Here is a 22,007-nt window from a genome sequence, read left to right as displayed (position 1 = left end):
CGGGAGAATGGGAAAAGTTCATGGGAAAAACCGGAAAATGGGAAAAGGTTGTGACTTTTAGGGCTAATGAATTTCCGGCGTTTTCCACGTCAGATTTCAGGCTTGCCACGTGCGCAAGAGTTCGACTGAAAAACTCTAGGGTCAGGTCAAATGGAAAATTCCAACAACCTGATAAAGTTCATGATATTATACGCTAATTTTTTAGTTCGTGGAAAAAACCATGATAAAAGTTGGTGACTTTTACGACAATTTATCCTATTTATAAACATTTGCCCAATCGAATTCAATGTTCTCTCTGAAGCTCACACACCAGGCTCTCCCTCTACTGTATCTTCTACTTTCCCTCTCTCCCTTTATATGTAAAAACCAATGAGAAGCCTCATCGAAACTTCCAACCCTCCAAAATGAGAGAAATAAATCAAGAAAGGGAAAAGAGTCTCAAAGTCAAAACTGGGTTGCTGTAATTTCTCTCTCCCTCCACACCACTTCATTTCCCTTTGATCTCATTCTCTTTGCTTTCACTACTTTCTCTCTACCTGTATTTGGTAACAGGACTTCCAATTTCTGCGACCCATATGAGATAGCCAGGTAAAGTTTCAATCTTTTTCGCTTTTATTAATTTATTTTTATTTTCCATGCTGGGGTTCGATTAATGCGCTTCTGGGTGGTGGGATTGAGGCAAATGATTTGCTAGTTCAGAAAAGTTGTGGTTGTGGATTGAGCTTGGAATTGGTGTTTTGTACAAGATTTTTTTGTGATGGGATTTTGCTAATGCGAATGAGATTCAGATTATATTGATATGTGCATATATGCTTGCTTTTGTTTGTATATTTATGTGTATACCAGTTAATTCTTTTAAAAGCTTTATTAAGTATTCATCTGCAGATGTGGAATAGTGTTAAGATTCGAATGCTAACTTATATTAGTAGCCTTTTCCCCTGATTCTTGATTAATTTAGGTTTTGGCTGCATAGATGAATAATTTCTGTTTAATTGAAAAAATAGTAGTAGTAAAATATTTCAAGGACAGTGCTAATTACTTGGTTTAATTGTTGGGAGAAGATATTTTGCATATTCAATTGTGCACTGGTGTTGCTAATTTAATGCTGAACAGTCGATGAAGGTTGCTTATTTAGTTGCTCGATGGTCTATTATTTATTTTCTTTTGAATTCTTGTTGTCGTATATAAGTGCAGAGAAGCTTTGTAGAGGATTTAAGTGACATTGGGTACTGAATCTACTCGCTCCCAACAGTGATGCATGTACGCGTTTCAGCTTGAAGCTTCTATCTTGGAGATTATCAAGATTCCAACATGGAAGATGCTAGTCCTAGGACGGATTCGTCCACCGATGCAGATACGGAAGATAAAATGGTACTTATAATGCAGTATGATGTTTTTTTCCCCATTTTTCAGAAGTATATATGTATATATGATGTGCACATTTTAGCACATAGTATGAAATATGAAGTGATGCATGGATTCGGCTTTTAATTTATGTTTGATGCCTTATGTTTACATTCTTCTAACACATAAAGCTATTGTAGTTAGTTGATGATTTGATCATGGGATCTGTTCTTGTGCAGAGCAATCAATTACAGGGAATAGGTGCTTCCGATGGCAGTGATAAGTCAAGAGATCAAAAGGTTCTTGAACACTAAATTTTTTCCCCCACATGTTTTTATTTATTTAATGCAGATGTGTAATTGCCACGTCCTTCTGTAGACTCTCCGTAGGCTTGCTCAAAACCGGGAAGCTGCAAGGAAAAGTCGCTTGAGAAAGAAGGTACGTTTGTCGGTATTTTTAGGAAATCCCTTTTACTTTCAATCAATACCAAAATGCCACCTTTTAGGTCTTCAGTGGTATCAAGTTGCGGCTCTACTACTCTAGTAGTTCCGATAGTTTTTTGCTTTATTGGTATAGTTGTATATTGTCAATTCTTAGCAATTTTCTAAATTTGAAGTTAATTAACATTAAAAAGATCCAGTGAAATACCATGTTTAGAAAATCTTGGTTATTCGTCTTTGATATGATCCTAAGAAACCCAGTTATTTCATGTGATATGTGGTTGTAGATTTTTTGTTTTCCCAGCATAATGCATAGACGGGTTCTGGGTATTGGATAGTTGCAGTCGAAGGATCGATGCTGAGATGGGGTAATTGATTGGGGAGTTTAAATAATTTAGTCCGATACAGAGGATCAGTATGTGAGTTGGCTAAGTTATCCAGTCACCCCAAGTGTTCATTCAAACAAACTTTGTCTTTTTACGAACGCAGAACTGTCAAATTTGTCTGTCTTTCAACAAAACTACCACACATCCTATCCAGCTGTGCTCCGGGTTCCCACCACCGCCGATCTCTCATTGCCAGTTTCTGGTGCTGTCTGTTAACAGATAACATAATTATTTTTTCCGATTAGGGGAATGCTCCGTGAACATAAGTTAATTTTTAAAATTTGGGTGGGTGCTTGGCAAAGGTAATTTTGTACTACCTCCGTCCACAAAAAATAGACTACTTTTACCATTTTGGGTCGTCCACCAAAGATAGATCAATTCTAAATATGGAAGGTTTAAATAACATATTAACCTTACACATCATTTTATAATGCGGACCCCAAAATCCACTAACACTACTTCCACCACCTTTTCCCTCTCTCTCTTACTTTACCAAATGCGCATTAAAACCCGTGCCATTTACAACTTTGTCTATTTTTTTTGACAGAGGAAGTATAAAAAAGACAACACTTAGACATAGATTTGGTACAAGTAAGACATCATCCAAGGAAGATGAACATGTCTAAAGCAAATAAAGCCAAAACACCGAGTTTGCACAAGATAAAGTTTTTTTCATGCATTGTGTCAGAACTTATGCATCTATGTTATCATCGATTACGAAAATCCTCTTTCCAATTGAGTGATATAGATTTTGGATGAGCCTAGCATTTCCAAGCATCTTAATATCACTGTGGTTTCAATTTTCATTCAGTTGTGACTTTCTTAAGCATTCAGCTTGTAGGGCTTCAGAAATTATGTAATTGTGTCCCCATTATAGTTGGATAGTTTTATTGGTGAATTTGGTTAATCAAGAGGAATCCATCATTATTATTAAATAGTGATATCTTGGAATATTAGTAAGCTTGCTAATAGTAATCTTACTAAGAATCTATCTCCCTTTCAGCAAGGTTACTCATCATCTTGTTGCCGGACTCTATAAGGAAATAGAAAACCATATTATATTCATATCTTTGTCAGTTAAAGTGCTTTAGATGGAGTCTTGGAGTGATAATATCATTTGTTCCTTTTTCCTTTACTCGGAAACTGTTTGAGGACACTCACCCGCACAATATTGTATGATTCTTCAGAGGTGTTTTTCCAATATGATTTATCGCTACTTTGATGTTACCCAACTTCATTGATAACTTGCTTTTGTATTTGTCATATAGGCCTATGTTCAACAGCTAGAAAGCAGCAGAATGAAATTGACGCAACTCGAGCAAGAGCTTCAACGAGCTAGACAGCAGGTTTCTCGCTGTTTTCTTCTTACAAATATGCGATTCCCATTTCGTCTCTTTTTTTTTCAATTTAATGAATGAGGTTTTTTTTTCTGAAGGGGATATTTATTTCGAGTTCAGGAGATCAATCTCAATCAATTGGTGGAAACGGTATGACAACTTATTTTGACTGTTTATTTCTGTTCCTTATAAAAGAAGATTTTCGTCCAAATTGATAGATGTGTTATTGTCTTGTTTCTTTTTTGAAGAGGAAAAAGGTTATAAGCTTCTGTCTTTTGCATGCTAGAGCTTTCTGTCTGATCTAATAAATAAAGAAGAGTAGAAATCGATAATTTAGGAGGCAAGTCTGTGAGTCTTGGTTTGGGGCCGTTGCTTGTCATTTGGAGTTTCTAGATTTGAAAATTTGTTGCATCGCATCCCAAAATTGAGGAATCTTTATAGCCAGCTCGGAACTTGAAACTACTTTTTACTAAAAATTCCGTTGCTACTTTGACCTCCGTGAATATTCACTTCTAGGTGCCTTGGCCTTCGATGTTGAGTACGCGAGGTGGCTGGAGGAGCACAACAAACGGATTAATGAGCTTAGAGGCGCTGTCAATTCGCACGCGGGTGATGGTGAACTCCGCATAATCGTTGACGGCGTTGTGTCTCAGCATGACGACATCTTTAGGATAAAAGGCGATGCTGCAAAGGCCGACGTCTTCCACATCTTGTCGGGCATGTGGAAGACGCCTGCTGAAAGATGCTTCCTCTGGCTTGGTGGCTTCCGCTCGTCCGAACTTCTTAAGGTAAGTCACATTCTGATATCGGCCAACCTTGAAGGGTTTAAAGATAGAGATCAAGCTAGAGATCTCCATTATCTCTTGAGATTATTTTCATTGTTATGGAGATTTTGATGATTACTTTACATGTTTGAGAATTTGTTTCATTGGTTAACATAAGTTGATTTACTTTCCTAGTTTAGAATTCGTAGGAGTCCTATATATAGCTAGACTCCTCGGAAAATAAGGAATTCAGGACGGTATCAACCATAGGCCTCTTCGGAGCATTGTTCATCTTTAGAGTTTAAATTTCAGTTTCTTGATTCCCCTTATTTGATTTCTGGCTATTATATTTAGTTTTTTGATTATTTTTTTGCAATAATCTTGGTTGCAGCTTCTAATTAATCAGTTAGAGCCATTGACTGAACAGCAGTTATTGGCTATCAACAACTTGCAACAATCGTCTCAGCAAGCCGAAGATGCTCTATCTCAAGGAATGGAAGCCTTGCAGCAGTCGTTGGCCGAGACGTTAGCTGGTTCCCTCGGTCCAACAGGCTCTTCTGGTAACGTTGCGAATTACATGGGTCAAATGGCGATGGCAATGGGAAAGTTGGGAACTCTCGAGGGCTTCATTCGTCAGGTTAGCTACCACTCGCCTTAGCCTTTTTTCAGAATAATACCGTGTTCTTGGCTATGATGAGTTTACATATAGCGTGACGAAAGGAGAAATGTTGGTTTCAGGCGGATAATTTGCGGCAGCAAACCCTCCAGCAAATGCACCGGATATTAACAACTCGCCAGTCAGCCCGTGCTCTCTTAGCTATCAGCGACTACTTCTCCCGTCTGCGGGCCCTCAGCTCCCTCTGGCTCGCGCGACCCCGGGAATAGTAATTTAGATGGGATATTGCCTTATTGATGACATATTCGACTGAGTTTGTTGGTTTAAAACTTGGAAGCAGCAGCAGTGTGGGAGTTGATGCTGATTTATTTCAAAAATGTGGAGTAACATTTAGCAGCTCTCCTGCAATTTTAATAGTGGAAGTGCATGTCGTGACTGATTGTATAATTTCTCCTCCCATTGTATCATTTGTAGCATTTTTAGTTGTAAGTGATTGGTTTAACAATTTAGCTTAATATAAATCCAAGAATTGGTTGATTGTAGCCTTGTTGGGAAATCAATATAGGATATTATTAGAAAAACTAAAAAAAAAAAAAGGGTCTTGTCGATTACCGACTTTGAGTTTTCGTTGTTCTTTCTTCTACGCCTTTATCATCGTCTCATGCAAAACAAAATATATATAAAGAGAAAATAAAATTATGAGCAATAAAATACAAAAAATCTCTCTCATAAAATTAACAATGAATGGAGACATTTTGTTTTCTTCCACTTAAAACTTTGTTGTTTCTCTTCATATAGCAAATCTCATTCCATAAAAGATCTTAATTTCATTCTTATTTTATTTTATTTTATTTCATTGGCAAATAAACATAGATTTTAATGACTATATTATGGTGATATTTGACTTTGGGTTTGGATATTAACTACTTTGTCACTAAGCCAATACACGCATACATAATTTCATTCTTATTTAACTATACAAGATAGTGTTTGAAATTGTGTACTTTGGATGAAAAAATCATAATTACTTTTGACAAAGATATAAATCCGAATTGTTGGGAAAAGTAAGGAAATGAGGAAAATTAATGTTTCTTTTTGTTCAAGGAAATGAGGAAAATCAATATATACCAGATTTATCATACTGAAAAAATTAAATTTTTGGTATACTGTGATTTTTGGTACGTTAAGATATCATACCTAAAGATTTTGATACGTTAACTATATAAAATTTCATATACTGCGGCATATCGGACATACCAAAACTACGATATATATCGTAATTTATGGTACATTGTAATTAATGATATACCGTGTATATTATGACATCAATATATACCGTAAAAATAGTATGTATCGTGAATACCAAGTATATTTACATATACTCCATTTGTTCCTTCATAGTTGAGACACTTATTTTTGGTATGAAGTTTAATAAATGAATGTTTGGCGTGCTGAGTTGGTAGGTAATAAAGTAGATAAAGTAAGAAATGGAATAAAATAGAAAAACAAACAAGTAAAGAGAATTAAGGAATATAGAGAATAAATTAGGAAAGAACGAGCTAGTTACCTATATAAGTATTGCTACTATATAATGGCAATAGCGGTATTGGGCATACCATACCGAAATTCATTATGTCGTAAAATTTTGATATAACGAATTTCGTATGACATTCCAAAATGGTACGGTCATAATATTGAAATTGGTCATACTAATAGGTTGGTATACTGAAAATTTAGGTAAGGTAAAATAAAAATATGTATTTTACTTAAAATTTTCGATATAGTATATAGTTTGACAGTTTTGATATTATGTACCGTACTGACCCACCTGTACTTCCTTCCTTCGATTTGATCCTCTCATTTTATCTAATTTTCTCTCGCTTCACTCTTTCCTATTTATGTTATAGATATTGCATTAACTAGTGAAGCAATGAGTTGTGCATAAATTAAATCAACTATGCATATGCATACTAAATAATTGACTTTGGAGTTAAAATTGAAAACTTGGAATATAATTAATAATAAAAATAATTTGAGATACAATTTGACCCATTATTCCAATGTGTATACGCGTGCAAGGTAGAACTAGCCAAACTTTTGGACTTCTCTCGGTAGTAATATTATTTTATTAAAGATAGTATGCATATGCATACTAAATAATTGACTTTGGAGTTAAAATTGAAAATTTGGAATATAATTAATAATAGAAATAATTTGAGATACAATTTGACCCATTATTACAATGTGTATCGTGTGTAAGGTAGAACTAGCCAAATTTTGGACTTCTCTAGGTAGTAATATTATTTTATTGGCGTGCGATTTTAATTCATCAATTAGTAATTTCTTATGTCTTTATGTTTATGCATAAAATGCCTAAATTCGTGTGGTGATTTTTTCAAACAAACTATGTGTGGGTGTAGCAATTTAAATTCCTGAGCTTACTTTTCTCGCCTTTGCATTAATTATCTAAATACGTAAGCGCATACGTATACCTACAACCAACATCAAGGATACACAACACATACATATTTTATACAATAAAAAGACATTATAATAAAATATATGTAGACTCATATTAGGTATAGTAAATGATCGTGAATATGTGAATTCTCATATTAGGGGATTTACTTCTTCAACTAATTTTTTATTAAGTTATATGTGCAATGATATAATAATACGTTGCTGGATTAATAATTTTAAAACAAGCAAATGTCAAGAATGGCGTTGGATGTGAAATGAGCTAATAATAGTATGTGAATGTGATCACTAAAGTCTAGCATTTGACTTTCAGTTATACCCTTGACTTTGATTATTTGCATAATATTATTACATATCCACTTTTCTTACACAGCCATATCTTCAATTTCGCTTTGTACATTTATTAATAGTAGATTTGGTCAACGACGATGAACGTACTTAGTTATTATTTCTGAAATTGGCAATACGGTTTAAACAAGAATATCAATCGAGATCAAGTTGGATCTGTCTAATTTTGTTTAATTTAATTTAGAAAATACTAGAGTTAATTACTAGAATTTAGTTATTATTTCTGAAATTGTATTGTTAATTATTTATGGCATGTAAAGTTTCTTGTTTCTAACGTTATATATATATTTTATCTGTTCCATTATAATTATTTCATTTTCTGTACTAAAAAATAATTATAAATAGTTAAAGTGGAGAAAGATTAAAGTAAAAGAGAGAATATTATTGAGAAGAGTCTTATCTACAATATTCTCTCTCTTACTTTATTTTTTCTCCACTTTAACTATTTATAATTATATTTCCAAAATGAGTGCAGAAAATTAAATGACTTTACTATATGTTATATATTACATAGTACTTTATATGAGCGTCATTTATGAGGATTACTTTCGTTAAACTTATGTTTAGCATTGTTTATTATTTTATACATTTGATTGACTTCTAGTTTATTTTTATGTTATTTTAATAAAGGATAACTAAAATGATCTTGACGTCAAATTCAAATTTTATAAAATGATTTAAAACTGATTAATAATAATTTTCTGTATTTTTAATTAATTATTGATGTTTAGATGCATTTGTGTTTGATAATCTCCCCCGAAGGCTTGGCTAGGAAAAAACGTACCACTGCATAGCCACAAAACATGTGATTTGATTATAATAATACATTAAAATATGATATCACCTAACTTCCACGTTTAGTAAGTGTATCTACACCACAGCTTTAGTCAACCATTACTTATTTGGGAAAAAACTAAAGCTGATATTCAATCAGCAAACTCTCCTCCAGTTGCAAAAAATTGGCTACGCCGGAGCTACTCCACTCCGCCGCCGAGATTCTCTTCGGCGAGTATTTTTCCCTCTCTTCATTTATCTGTATTCGCATCTCCATTTTGTTATGATTCGTGCCTGTGTTTCAGATATTCCATTCGAGTAGATGTGTGTTTCAGCATTCGGCTATTGGGAAATTCGTTGTTGAGGATTTTTTTCAGATCTTTCTGATTTTCAATTAAAATCATTTTCATGAAAAGAAAAAAATTCTCTCTCACCGACCGACCAATTGCGTTCTGCATTTTAGTTCACAATTTTTTTTATCTTGCTTTTAGTTTCAATTATAGATCAATTGAAGCTTTCTTTGGATAAACAATAATTTATTCATACTTTATTTCCACGTTTTGTTGTGATTTATCCAGCTCAATTAAGAAATTAGATCCGAATCAGATGTGGCTGGGCCTCGGTTTGCTGATTTTGAGCTGGAATTTATTGAGAATCATATACTCAAATCGAGTAAATATATTCATCCTTGTTTTATGATGATGAATTCTGATATCCTCAAGTAAATGATAATCACCGACAGTGACGAATTCATGAAATTTGACGTTCACTATTTCCTGAGTTTTGTTTGAGTTATTAATTATTACTACTTCAGATCTTCCACGTTTTTTGTTTTGCTATGGATTTGATTAAGAAAACCGCAAATCCATGTGACTTATTTGCCTCGATTTGCTGGCTGTAAACCACAATTTGTTTTAAATTATATGCACAAACTACAATAACTTCAGTGAATTTGTGAATCCATAGGCTAGTTTTTAGTGTTTTACTTATGTCTGCATATACATATTTATTCTTTGTTTTGTGACATTGATCTCAGTTTGATATGCTTAGAACAGGTTTGCAAGATCGATCCTGCACTCTGATAATATGATCACCGACAACGACGATCTGTTGATCGAGATCCTCCTCTGGCTGCCTGCTAAATCCCTCATCAGATTCAAATTGGTGAGCAAGAAATGGTCCGACTTGATCTCGAGCCATCATTTCTCCGAACAGCATACTCTGCAGCAGCGCCACAGACGCCGTGATTCAAAGTTGAGGCCTTCCCTCCTCCTCCATCTCGCAGAGGCATCAAGCTACTTGTATCTTCACAGCAGTCCCAATGGTGAAAAGTTGGTGCCATATGCTTTCTCCTCGGCTCTAGCTTCTCCAACTATACGGAGCTTCTCCAACGGCCTCTTTCTGCTCCAGTGCCGCAATGTCGAGAGCCCTTTTGAGGTTTGTCACGTCTACAATCCAGCCACAAAGCAGTCCAAAAAGATCTTGCTCAACGTGGATCGCATGTATAGAAGTGTTTTGGGGCTCAACTTGGTATTCGATCCCCTGAAATCGCCTCATTACAAGATTATCTGCATCAAGTCTACTCCGAGGAGATCATTCAGCCTCTGCCGGAGCTGGTGGAGGCGCTGCCAGATTGAGGTGTACGAGTCTGAAACGAGCACCTGGAAGGTTTGTGGTGAACCTTTTCTGGCTCCACGAGAACTGGTGTTTGATCACGGGATAGAGTGGAAAGATTGCATCCACTGGTGTGGGGTCTTCTTTGATCTTCAAGAGTGTAGTATTGGACAGCATCCAGAAATTGTGGTTCCCGGGGATGCTGAAACGGGGGGTTTCCTCCAGAAGCACGTAGAGTCCAACGGCTTTTTGCATAATGTTGCTCACTTCCCCACAAAGAAATCTGTAATGGTCTTTGAACTGCAACGCGACTACTCTGAGTGGTCGTTGAAGTATCACATTAATCTCGATGGAGCTTCGGGGCCACTGTCCGTGCTGAGTTACATCAGGGGGGAAAGCGAAAAGGAAGAAGATAGCAAGTTGGTGCTTCATGAACCGGGCAAGATTAAGTTTTACGCGCTGCAAGAGAATTGCGTGAAGGGGCTCGTAGATTTCGAAGGGAAGGAGTTTTACCAAGTGGGACAGGCTCAATCCACTGTGAACCGTAGTTTTCAAGTCATTGAGACTCTAGCTTCTGTTTGATTCGGTAGGTTTCAAAGTTATGTTTTTCATGTTTCTTGATCTCACTACATATGGTTTTCTTTGTTTATTTATGTATTGGGAATTCTTTTACCTCCCAAAGTTTGTGATTCATGTCTTGGGCACAACACATGAATCTTACACAAAACTTGTGTTGTTCATGACTCTCATTTCTAGTCATTTCATTACGACAATGTAAATGAAATGATGCTTCATATCATTCCTCATTGATAACTAATTTAGGAGGCCACAATAAGAGATATATGAAGTTTTATTGATATACAACCTTCTTGTTACGGTAATCATTAATTCAAGATTGAATAATCATGCTACAAAAACACATCTTTCTCATTCAAAACAATATTTAATCCTGTTCCAATCATCAATGAAGACTACAAAACCATGCCCATTCAATATGTATCCCCAATCTGATAAGATTTCTGTTCTACATTAAACTAACCATATTAAACTAACCTACTATTAGGTTAAAAAAATTATAAAAAGTTTCAAGGCCAATTGGTCCAACGGATAATCCCAAAACTCTGAAATTTTAGGGTTATAGTTGACAATTTATAACTTGAAAACTTATAATCCAAATGATATGTAATCGAATAGCTCGACAACCCGACAATCCGATCGAGTTGACCCGATGGACATCTCTAGTGGTTATTTTCGCCCCTTCCGTTTTCCGACTCCGAAACTGCCACATTCCGCGGGACATCTCTAAGGTTTGCGTTATGCACAATGCGACCACCCGCGGGATATATTTTGTTGTACAATTTTAATTATCCACAAGTCGTTTGGTTATTTGACCCGCACTAGTTGTTTTAATTTTTCTTGCTCAAAATTTGTGCTGTCGCCATTTTTCTTGAGTCTTGACACACGAGAGTAAACTAACACTCAAAATGAATATTACTTATAGCATCCACAATAGCGCCTAGCGCACCGCCTAGCCGAGCGCCGGCGCTAGGCGGTGCACTAGGCGATCTATTGCAGCCGCCTAGCGGATTTCGCGAAAAAAAAACCGCCTAGTGCTCGGCGGTTCCGCGGCGCTAGGCAGTGCGCTAGGCGATCCGCTAGGCGCTATTGCAGCGTCCGGATCGCCTAGCGCACCGCCTAGCGCGAATTTTTAATTTTTTTTTCCCGAAACACTATATATACGCGACTTGCCCGTCATTTTCATTCGCACCACTTGTATTAACGAGTACTCTCTATCTAAATTTCTGTACAAGATCAATAACGGTAAATGGATCTCAACAACGAGCCTACTTCAGGGAGTAGCGGATCTCAAACTCCCCCGATCCCCGTGGGAGGTGGATGGAGTCAGATGCACCCGAGTCAGATGCACCCATACTACAACATGTACCCGTGGCAGCAGATGATGCCCGGGATACCAGCGGGGGGGAGTCCGTCGGGGGCGTTTCCGGCGATGTCGGGGTGGGCACCCAGTGTCCAGATGCCGGGGTGGGCACCCGGGATGCAGATGATGCCCGGGGGGGTACCGGCGACGCAGGGGACGCCCGCGACACAGGGGACGCCGGGGGACCCACTTTTTATTATTGTATTTTTTTTAAATTAATGTATTTTTTTAAAATATTGTACTTTTTTAAATTTTAATATTATTATTAAGCTTTTCCCGTATATGTCTCGTAAATTAAATTTCGTATATTGTGTGATTGTTAATTATTTCATTTCATTTTTTAAATTAATAGTGATGTGGATATTATGTGGCTGGGCTATGGCTGGGCTATTTGCTTGTTTTGATGATGTGGCAGGAGGATTTTTAGTGCTGATGATGTGGCAGTGGCTAGCCTATGGCTGGGCTATTGCTGGGCTATTCTTATTGTGGATGGCCTTATAAAGTGCATCAAAATAGGAAAAATTATTCTACTTTGATTCACACCATTATAGCATCCCCATCGGTGCTTGTGGGGAAGGACGACACGACACCCCTTCTCCGCCGCTGTGCTCTTGCCGACGACACGGCGCTGCTCGATGTATCGAGCACGTCCATGGCGCTGTGCAAGGCGGCGTGACGCGTTTCTATTCGCCAACGGCTTAGCCGTTGGCATTTTCTATTTTTTTAAAAAAAATCAAAAATATTATCAAAAATTAAAAAAAAATCAGATTCCCAAAAATATAGCCATTTTATTACCGTTTTTTGAATTTTTTTAAAATTTTTTAATCCCAAAATCATCTATTAATACACACATTCTTCATCTATTTTTCACATCAAATTATCTCTCATTCATATTTTTTCATACAACTCATCTACGACGGTGCGCGAGAGAATTGAAATAAGACGCACAATGCGCAATACCAAAACTCACATTGAGCTACAAGAAGACCTAATCAAACACTTTTGCGCGAAATTCGGCAACGAGTAGTGTTTTTTTTTTAATTTTATGAATTTAATTATGTAATTTTTAAGATTTAAATTATGTAATTTTTATTTTTAGACTTTTATTATGAAAATTTTAATTTTTAGGCTTTTAATTATGTAATTTTTAATTTTTTAGTAATTAGTAATAGTATTTTGGATATTTTGAATGCATTTTAATATTGTGGAAATGTTCTTATTTAAATTGGATAATAGAATAGTGGGAACCTTGAGCATGTCCTTGTAAAAGAATATAGATATGAGTGTTGTGCTTTTGGAGAAGAGTAGATAGTAAAAAATTAATAAATGTGGGTACTGGCCCAGGTCCATGCTCTTTTGCAAGAGCATGGATGAGGATGCTCTTAGCTCTTGACGAAGCACGAGCATCATGGTCCTTGTGCCCGAGTATGGCTACAACTCCCGAGGCTAAGGGACATGAACCATTGTGGAAACCAACAGTCTCTTCACATGCTGAGTGATCCCAACGTGGAAGACCATCCATACCCAATTAGACTTGGGCGAACCATCGATTCATAATGTGACCAACTTTGAACAATTATAGTATAATAGTACTACTACTCACCAACAAATTGGATTGAAGCAAATAAATAATCCACACTCACTTTAAACATAGATTAACAGTACCGCATTAATTCCTCAAGTTAAATAATGGCTAATAAGATAAATAATTAAGCCGCTCTATAATGACTTATTAAATATGATTTTCCAACACTATATTAGTAGTATTAACTTTTGTAAGATATACTGTATTAAAATACATTGCATAGTTCAGATTTGTATTAGGTTGAGCCCACAAATTGGACGGGCCTATTTTTTTTAGTGATCCAAAGTAGAACGATTATGCCGTTATCGACTTATGGTTATGCTAATCAACAATATCTGATATAATCAATTAATTATGTACAGTTTCAAGAAAAAAATAATGGACATATTCCTTCTCATTAGTAGTAAATAATGGACATATTCCTTCTCATTAGTAGTAATTTCATAGGGGTATGAAATATGATATTTATGAATTCGAGTTATATCATATTTTCGAGTATTGCATTGTTCCCGATTTAGTTTTCTTTGACTGAAGATTAACGGAGTAGTTAATGCACACATTCTTTTAAAAAAAACTTAAATAAAAATTCATGTATTTTGAATACTTCAGTTTTAGGGGTCAAAATGAAAATACGAATAAATTACTGTAGACTCTTATTCTATTCATAGAGCTCTCTTTCTAAAACCTTCACAAAACTGCAATCTCTCCCCAAAAATCTCACTACACACCTAAATCCTCTCTCAAATTCACCCTTGATTGGAGGGGGAAAGCATCGAATAGCGGTTGAAAGCTTGCAAGGATTCATGGCGGTGGAAGTCCCAACGAAGGCCGGCGGGTTGATTGGAAATTCTCAGCAAAATCCGGTGGCTTTGGCGCAGGCCAAGCCGAAGGAGGTGGAATTGAAGTTCAAAGGGTGGCTGGCGAAGCAATCTTTCCCGGTTGAGCCCGGGTGCACTCCCTTAACAAGATTCCGACGACGACGAGAGGTCGACGACAGAGGGATAAAAGTGGACGTCTCGGGCTATCCCCGAGATCAGCTCCAAACTAGGGTTGCGAGAAAATAAAGAAGACGATAAAAATAGGAAAATACGATAAAAGGAAAATAAAATAATTTGATATTTCTTGAATGAATAATATGAATAACAATGTCCACTATTTATAATAGTAGATACTAACTTAACGAGCAAGACAAAAGATATGAAAAAGATATATAAATTCATAATTAACTAACTAAATAATAATAATAATCGTATCAACTCCCCCACGGTTGAAAGCCACCTTGTCCTCAAGGTGGGATCCGCGAAGCAATCAAGAGAGTCAATGATAACAGAAGCTTTGAGTTATCTCCTCCTGTATCAAAAACATAAAATCGTTGTTTTGTACACCAATAATCGACTATCGCGTGACAACGTATCTGAATTATTATTTTTGTTCCAATAAATGATTCAGACTTCTTCCAATCATGATCAGAACTTTGGGCGATATTTCCTCCTGGATTAAATATACCAGACTGCTTAGTCCAATAATATTCTTCATTTGGCTCCATAGAAAGCCACCTGGTCCCCAAATGAGAACCATTCGCATGCACCACAAGAGAGTCTTCATCTACCCTTTCCATGACCTCAAGCATTGTATAGATAGGTTTCACAATAATATCAACATGAAGAAATGCATCAGACCTTTTCTCCTCTACTGGTACTTGAGGATCGTCTCCTCCATATTTCATTGGATGATCACCAGAATCCATGGGTTGATCACCACCATCATTGGCTTTATTGTCCTCAATCATCACCATATTGAAATTCAGAGGACAATTGACAACAACTTCATTAGGAATGAACTCATTCATGGATTCCAAACTGTCATAAATTGCATCGTTGTCGATGCGGCGGTCGATTTCATCAAAGCGAGACTCCATCCTTTTGCACGCCTCCAATAATTGTTCAAGCATCGCTTCAATCGGGTTTGGCGTTGTGGTGGCTGAACAAGGTGGTTGCGGCGCGGGCTGATTCCATCCTGAGTTATGGTTGGGGGGAGCGGCTGGTCGTATGCCAAGACCTCATGAAAGGGGCGTTGTCCCGGTGTCTCCCAGTAGGCAGGTGGGTCCCAGCAAGTAGGACGGCGTCCGGGCAGTGGTGGCGAGTACATATCTGGCTCATAGGATAGCGGTTGTTGATATGTGGCGGTCTGGCGCATCCATGGTGGGTCCCAGCTAGTGGGCTGTCGGGCGTGGTAGGGGTGACGCTGTTGGTGCCCGTTCGGCTGGTATGGTAGCGGCTGTAGGTGGCATCGCCAATCGGATGATTGATGATCTAACAGCGACTGCTCATTGGACAAGGGAAACGGACTTGTGGATTGATATACAGGCTGCCATGGGTTTTACGGGTACCCGGCTGTTGTATATCGCGGTTGTCCAAAGGTCCTCGTTGGATACATAGATGGAGAGTGAAAATGGTGACTTCCGTCGTGGAGATCTCCTTCGTCAAGATGCGTCGATTGTGGAGGATGAGCACGAAATGAAAGCACCAATTGTTAAGGGTGCACTCCCTTAACAAGATTCCGACGACGGCGAGAGGTCGACGACGGAGGGATAAAAGTGGACGTCTCGGACATTCCCCGGGATCAGCTCCAAACTTGGGTTGCGAGAAAATAAAGAAGACGATAAAAATAGGAAAATACGATAAAAGGAAAATAAGATAATTTGATATTTCTTGAATGAATAATATGAATAACAATATCCACTATTTATAATAGTGGATACTAACTTAATGAGCAAGACAAAATATATGGAAAAGATATTCAAATTCATAATTAACTAACTAACTAAATAATAATAATAATCGTATCACATCGTCACCGTCACCAGCGCCGCCCAAGGCGCCGCTATTGGCGCCTTTATGGGAACGCTGCTAGCCTTAATCCCGATGCTATGGCGTCGCTCAAACAGGCGCAGGTATACCTTTTTTCCTTTTTTTGGGGATAAAATTAAATAAATATTGGAGTGTTTGTTGTTTATTGATAGGCTTGTTTGATGGTTTTTGTTAGATAGTCTATTTTCAGTGAGCTAGGAGATTCTGTTATTGTGAGTTTGTGAAAGTATTGCATTTCCTCATTATTTTGCAGCTATATTGGTGGTTTTGGTATTGTTTTATTGCATTAGGATATATCGATTGTTTGGCATGATGTGATATTGGAGACGGGGGTGATGATGGGGGTTGCTCTGATGTAGGCATGTTTGGGTTGAGTTGTTTGCTGATTATGATCAGCTAAACTCGTATACGATTGCGATTAAAATTTGACGCCTATTATGCTTTAGAAAGCTTTCGTAACTGGACTCGTACTGTGTGAAATGGTCATGTTTATACCTCATTTTTTGGTGTTCAGGCTCTTGCTGGAGGTCCATTTGTACAAGCTCGGAACTTTGCTGTCATGACAGGTGCAAATGCTGGTATTTCTTGTGTTATGAAAAGATTGAGAGGCAAGGATGATGTTCAAACCATGTATGGGTTGCTGGAACCTTGCCAGTTTTGTATCTCCATTTTCAGGGTGAGCTGCAATTAGGAAATATGAACAATATAAAGTTGGTTTTCAATCATTGCTGCATGAATTTGAAGCTCTGTTTTTCACCAGGCTGATCAACAATTTTAAAATGTTTGTTGAACTAGAAAGTGCCCATTGACATCTGTATAGATGGCTATTCAAATTAAAGTTGAACTCTTTATCCAAAAGAGTGGTGCTGCACATTCCTAATTTTTCCTTCACATTTATCTTTCTTGACTAATTATATTCAATTTCATCATAATTCATAAAGGAGAAGAATGTTTACAGACTCTTAATCTGCTTTATGATATTGTGTGCTACATTGATGAATTTAAAATCCATTTGATGCCTGAGTGATCTTTTACTTCTGTGCAACTTGTATAACTGTCTTTTGGGGATATACTCTTAAGTATTACCTATAGATGACTCAACAATTTCATATTGTTATCTTAATTATGAGAACTGGGATAAGGTAGATTATTGAACCTAAAACGTTAAAGACTTGATATTATTATGAAGCTGAAGGTCTCAGTCATTCACTTAGTTCTCTAGCCAGATGCATTTGTTAATTGTCAGGGATATAGGCTTGTTTTGTTTTTCATATATTTTCCTTTCTCCTTTTTCGAACCCTAATGTTTGTCTTGTTCTCTTCTATTGTAAATGCTAATTCTCTGGTATTGGTCACTGTAGTATGGCTGCAGCTTTTGGTTCCGGGGCCTTGTTTTCGTAAGTAAGTGGTATGGGTGGCCCGAATCCAGCAGCAAATGCTCTTACTTCCGGTCTTTTCTTTGCACTTGTTCAAGGTGGAAATTTCCAGGTGATTTTACTCAGACTCCTTGGAACTTGTCCTTGTACACCTGTTATTTCTACTATACTAGAATTCGGAGTAGGGTATACTACAGTATGATGCTGCTTGGAATTCGATTCCTCTAATAGATGAAAATAAATTGGATATTTTGGCGTTAGGAATTCAGGTGTTGTTACCCTGAGACCCTTTTTCATTGTTTGAACAGTTGGGTCAGAAGTTTTCACAACCACCAGCTGAGATCTGAATTATGAGAAAACAAGATCGATGCTGAACAATCTTGGCCTGCAGACCTACGAGAAGAATTTTAATAGAGGACTGTTAACGGATACCACACTGCCACTGATAACTGACAGGTAAAAATTCTTAAAAATTTACCAGAATGGGCTAGAAATATGAAGTCGGAGTATTTGCTAAACACCAAGGCCTTTTCTCCTTTGTAAAATTTCAGTGCTCTCAGAGATGTGAAAATACCTCCTGGGACAAGATTGCTCATTCTGGAGCACATAGAGACGTAAATGCAAGGCTACTTTGCTGATTTTGTGAAATTTCGAAGTTGTGATTGTATCTTGTGTCAGCAGGGAACCCGAGTTCATAAACAGGCGAAAGGGGCATCGTTGAAGGGCTACTGCAACGACACACACTACTTGCTAAGATATGATTGTGTTGCTAGGGAGAGATTAGTATCTTTTCTAAGAGACAGAGAGTTGGCGAGAATTTTGTTGTAGAATGTTGTATTAGATTTTTTTTTATTTGGGATCTTAATTCGATAAATGTGATTTTCCTCAGTTATGCCCTTCGTTATATTCAAGCAAGTGTTGTTGATTGAAAGCTACCTCTCTTTTAATTTTTTTCACCACCACACTTATGATTGAGCCTCGTAGCTGTTCTATACCAAATATACCAAGCTCGAGATTGGAAAAGCTATACTCGAATGAAAATTATGTAAAGATTAAAGTCTTGTTATGAACCTCAATCTTTACTACACCAAATTTGTATTGGCCTAATTATTTTTTTGTGTGTAATTTCCCGTTTTGTTCGACAAAAAACTTGGTGAAACATTGAAGGACGAAAAAAGCGTGTATCAATTCCCAAGATCTCATTTTCGAGGCTTAGAAATTGAGCAACCTATGATCAAATTTTCTTTAAATTGAAAATCTTGATTTATTTTGTTTATTTTAAAAATATTTATGATAGAACTCTTTGAGCAAACTGAATAATTGCTGAACGGCTTAGTAAAATATTACTACTGTATTTTGATGGTGACATTAGTTGTATACATCTAAACTATTTTCGTGGTAGGGATGTTATCTAATGCAAACTCCAAACTATGATCTGGACCGTTAGAAAATGTCAACATATGACAAAATAATAGTAACAGAAAATGTCAAACAACAAAATAATAGTAACAGAAAATGTGAATACAATGTCATGTTGACATTTTCTGTTGCTATTATTTTGTCATATGATAATATTTTTTAACGATCAAGATTATAATTTAGAGTTCATACGATATATAGAGTTTGTGTCCTTTCCCTTTCGTGGTATTAGTTGTTGGTTTGAATTTCGAAATCAGACTTTAAATGTTGAAAATTGAAAAATAGTCGGTAAAAAGTCAAAACTAACATATTGTTTCGATAAACTCGTCCCAATAAAAACTCTGATAAACATCTAATAGTAGAAGTATCTATTTTCAAAGTTCATCGAGCTATACTATTTAAAACATTTTAGATTAAAATTTAATTACTAATATTTGAAGAATTATTTATTCTATAATCTAGATTGCTAAGATTCATCATTACTATAACAAATTGAAAATTGAAGAATAGTTAAATAAATGTTGCTTACTCAAAAAGAGAATTGAGAATCGTAAAATTGAAGAAAAGAAAAATAAATGTCATTGAGAAATGAGGTTTGCTTGTTGAGGCATTCCCGCAAGCTGGTCCATCAACTCCATAATCCGGGCCCTGTATTCCCGGGCCTGGCCCACGGCCTCGGCCTCGAGCTCGCCAAGCTGCGAGCAGAGGCGCTCCTCGGCCTCCTCCGTCACCATCAGGCGCTCCATTGTTCGTGTCAACTCCGCCCTCGTTCTCTCCTCTCTCTCGAGGCTCTCCCTCAGCTCCCTCTCCAGCTCCTCGTTCCTCCGCCTCAGTGCTGCCTCGCCTTTCGTTTGCTGCGCGGCGGCGGGAATGGCAATGCTTGGCGCCATTTATCAAAGAGTGTTCAAATTATAAAGATGTGTGAGTTTGTGTTATGAGTCGATGAAAAATAAATGGCAAGTGCATGTTGTTTTTATAGGCATGAAATTGAGGTGTCTAGGTTCAATGTATCTACTCATTGAATTGTAAGGTTCTAACTTCTTGTGACGTGTTTAGTTTGTGATCCCACGAGGTTGGTCTATTTACAAGACGGCCCCCTATATGTTTTATTGGTTGTGAAATACAGAATTAATATACTCCATATTAACTCGTGTATTTATAACCTCTAGCTTAATGTTATTAATGAAGATGCCATGTCATGATGAGTTACAAAATGGCATGACAGAGGATGAGGATTTGGTTGATTACATTACATTCGGATTATATCTTATTTCCTTGTCTAGGTTTATATTTGCAACTTCATTAATAATATAAGCATCGGATGTAATTATAATTTTCGTATCGCTATTTTTCGGCTTTTTCTTGTTCATTTTAGATAGTTGAATTGTATATGGTCTGTAGAGAATTCTATTGAATATACTTAATCAGCACTTTTTGAGATTAATGATGAACTTAGCAAATATTCGTCTCTTTCTACCTAGCTCTCGAGCTTCATCTCTCTTTCTCTTGTCATTCGCGAGTACTCTCTTGTCATTTATCTAAATTTTTGAAGCATGGGAACACTCAAAAATCAAAATCTATGTTCAATTCTGGAAATGTATCACTCAAACATAGGTAAAAAAATTAAATTTGATTTTCCAAAATTTGATATCTGAACCATAACACATCAATATTTAAAATCACATGCAACAAACTTATTTATAAGCGCCATCTCAATTTTTTTGGTTTATTTCATGATCATATTAACAGAGTCAAATCGCATGTGGTCTATACAGATTTCTATTGAATATACTTAATTGACAGCTTTTGAGATTAATGAAATACTTAGCAAAGACTCGTCTCTTTCTGTTTAGCTCTCGAGCTTTCATCTCTCTTTCCCTTGTCGTTCGCGAGTTCTCTCTTTTTATCTATCTAAAATTTTAAAGTATCAGAGGAACTTTCAAAATCTCTCTCGGTACTGTTCAATTTTAGAAATGTATCACTAAAACATAAGTAAGTAGATAAATAAATAATTAAATTATATTGACCAAATTTAATGTGTGAACCACTAAACGTATGAATATTTAAAATCAGTGTAAGGAAGTTTGCTCAATCATAAATAAAACAAAATATAAGTAGTATATGGGATAAAAATAGAATTCCCAACAAATAAAAGGACCAGTGATAAGTCGGCTAGATATGTATGAATTGTGATTGGTATTTATTCGGTTATCGTCATCGATTGCGTTTACGTTGATATAAAGCGCGTTGGTTGCAAACTTCGGGAAGCTTCTGATATATATTGACTTCTTTTTAGAGTGGGAACTGCTAATAAAAGTTTACTTTTATAAATGGATTTGAATTGTGTTATTTTCAAATTTCAAACTTGTTTCTTTCATTCAAGAGAAAATATAAAGTTATGACCTCTCATCGCCCATTATTTAACAAATCGAGTTGAGAATTAGAGATTAGGGATAAAATTATACTATAATCAATATTACTCCCTCCGTCCCAACTAAGTTGAGTCGTATTCCTTTTTTGAATGTTCTAACAAAGTTGAGTCATTTTTTTTAACAAAAAAAAACATCCAATTACGCTTACTTTATTTAATCACCTACTTTATTCAGTCTTTATCTTTCCTACTTTATTCATCTCTCATGTTTTTAAACGCAATTTCTTAACTTCCGTGCCTAAAAGTATAATTTTTTTATTAAGGGCTATACTGAGAAATTTGATATT

At 36.4% G+C, this 22,007-nt stretch overlaps 3 protein-coding genes and 1 pseudogene across 7 annotated transcripts; 3 read left to right on the top strand and 1 right to left on the bottom strand.

Moving 5' to 3' along the window:
- The first annotated feature begins 306 nt into the window (after positions 1-306).
- LOC121765827 (transcription factor TGA2.2-like) lies at positions 307-5,429 on the top strand. Of its 3 annotated transcripts, none has more exons than XM_042162080.1 (9): positions 307-588; positions 1,253-1,371; positions 1,584-1,643; positions 1,723-1,782; positions 3,439-3,516; positions 3,606-3,657; positions 4,024-4,295; positions 4,663-4,908; positions 5,010-5,429. In XM_042162080.1, the coding sequence occupies exons 2-9, from the start codon at positions 1,312-1,314 to the stop codon at positions 5,154-5,156; spliced, it is 975 nt and encodes a 324-aa protein (XP_042018014.1). In that variant the 5' UTR covers positions 307-588; positions 1,253-1,311; the 3' UTR covers positions 5,157-5,429. The 3 variants fall into 3 exon arrangements, with proteins under 3 accessions (XP_042018014.1, XP_042018012.1, XP_042018013.1); XM_042162078.1 differs by having other exon boundaries at positions 1,195-1,371; XM_042162079.1 differs by having other exon boundaries at positions 1,190-1,371.
- Positions 5,430-8,589: 3,160 nt separating this feature from the next.
- Positions 8,590-10,828, top strand: LOC121765638 (F-box protein At5g07610-like). 3 transcript variants are annotated; one of them, XM_042161840.1, is made up of 2 exons: positions 8,590-8,722; positions 9,543-10,828. In XM_042161840.1, exon 2 carries the CDS (start codon positions 9,574-9,576, stop codon positions 10,681-10,683), a length of 1,110 nt encoding a protein of 369 aa, XP_042017774.1. In that variant the 5' UTR covers positions 8,590-8,722; positions 9,543-9,573; the 3' UTR covers positions 10,684-10,828. The 3 variants fall into 3 exon arrangements, with proteins under 3 accessions (XP_042017774.1, XP_042017772.1, XP_042017773.1); XM_042161838.1 differs by having other exon boundaries at positions 8,596-8,718; XM_042161839.1 differs by having other exon boundaries at positions 8,634-9,159.
- Positions 10,829-14,337: 3,509 nt separating this feature from the next.
- On the top strand, positions 14,338-18,801 carry LOC121764081 (annotated as a pseudogene).
- Positions 18,802-19,695: 894 nt separating this feature from the next.
- LOC121764607 (protein RESPONSE TO LOW SULFUR 3-like) lies at positions 19,696-20,371 on the bottom strand. Its single transcript, XM_042160618.1, has one exon. It carries the CDS (start codon positions 20,177-20,179, stop codon positions 19,868-19,870), a length of 312 nt encoding a protein of 103 aa, XP_042016552.1. The 5' UTR covers positions 20,180-20,371; the 3' UTR covers positions 19,696-19,867.
- Positions 20,372-22,007: the final 1,636 nt, after the last annotated feature.

This window comes from Salvia splendens, chromosome 14, assembly GCF_004379255.2.
Source record: "Salvia splendens isolate huo1 chromosome 14, SspV2, whole genome shotgun sequence".
In the NCBI taxonomy this organism is placed as follows: Eukaryota; Viridiplantae; Streptophyta; class Magnoliopsida; order Lamiales; family Lamiaceae; genus Salvia; species Salvia splendens.
Note: the sequence above shows the minus strand (reverse complement) of the source record. Positions and strands in the feature narration are given on the sequence as shown.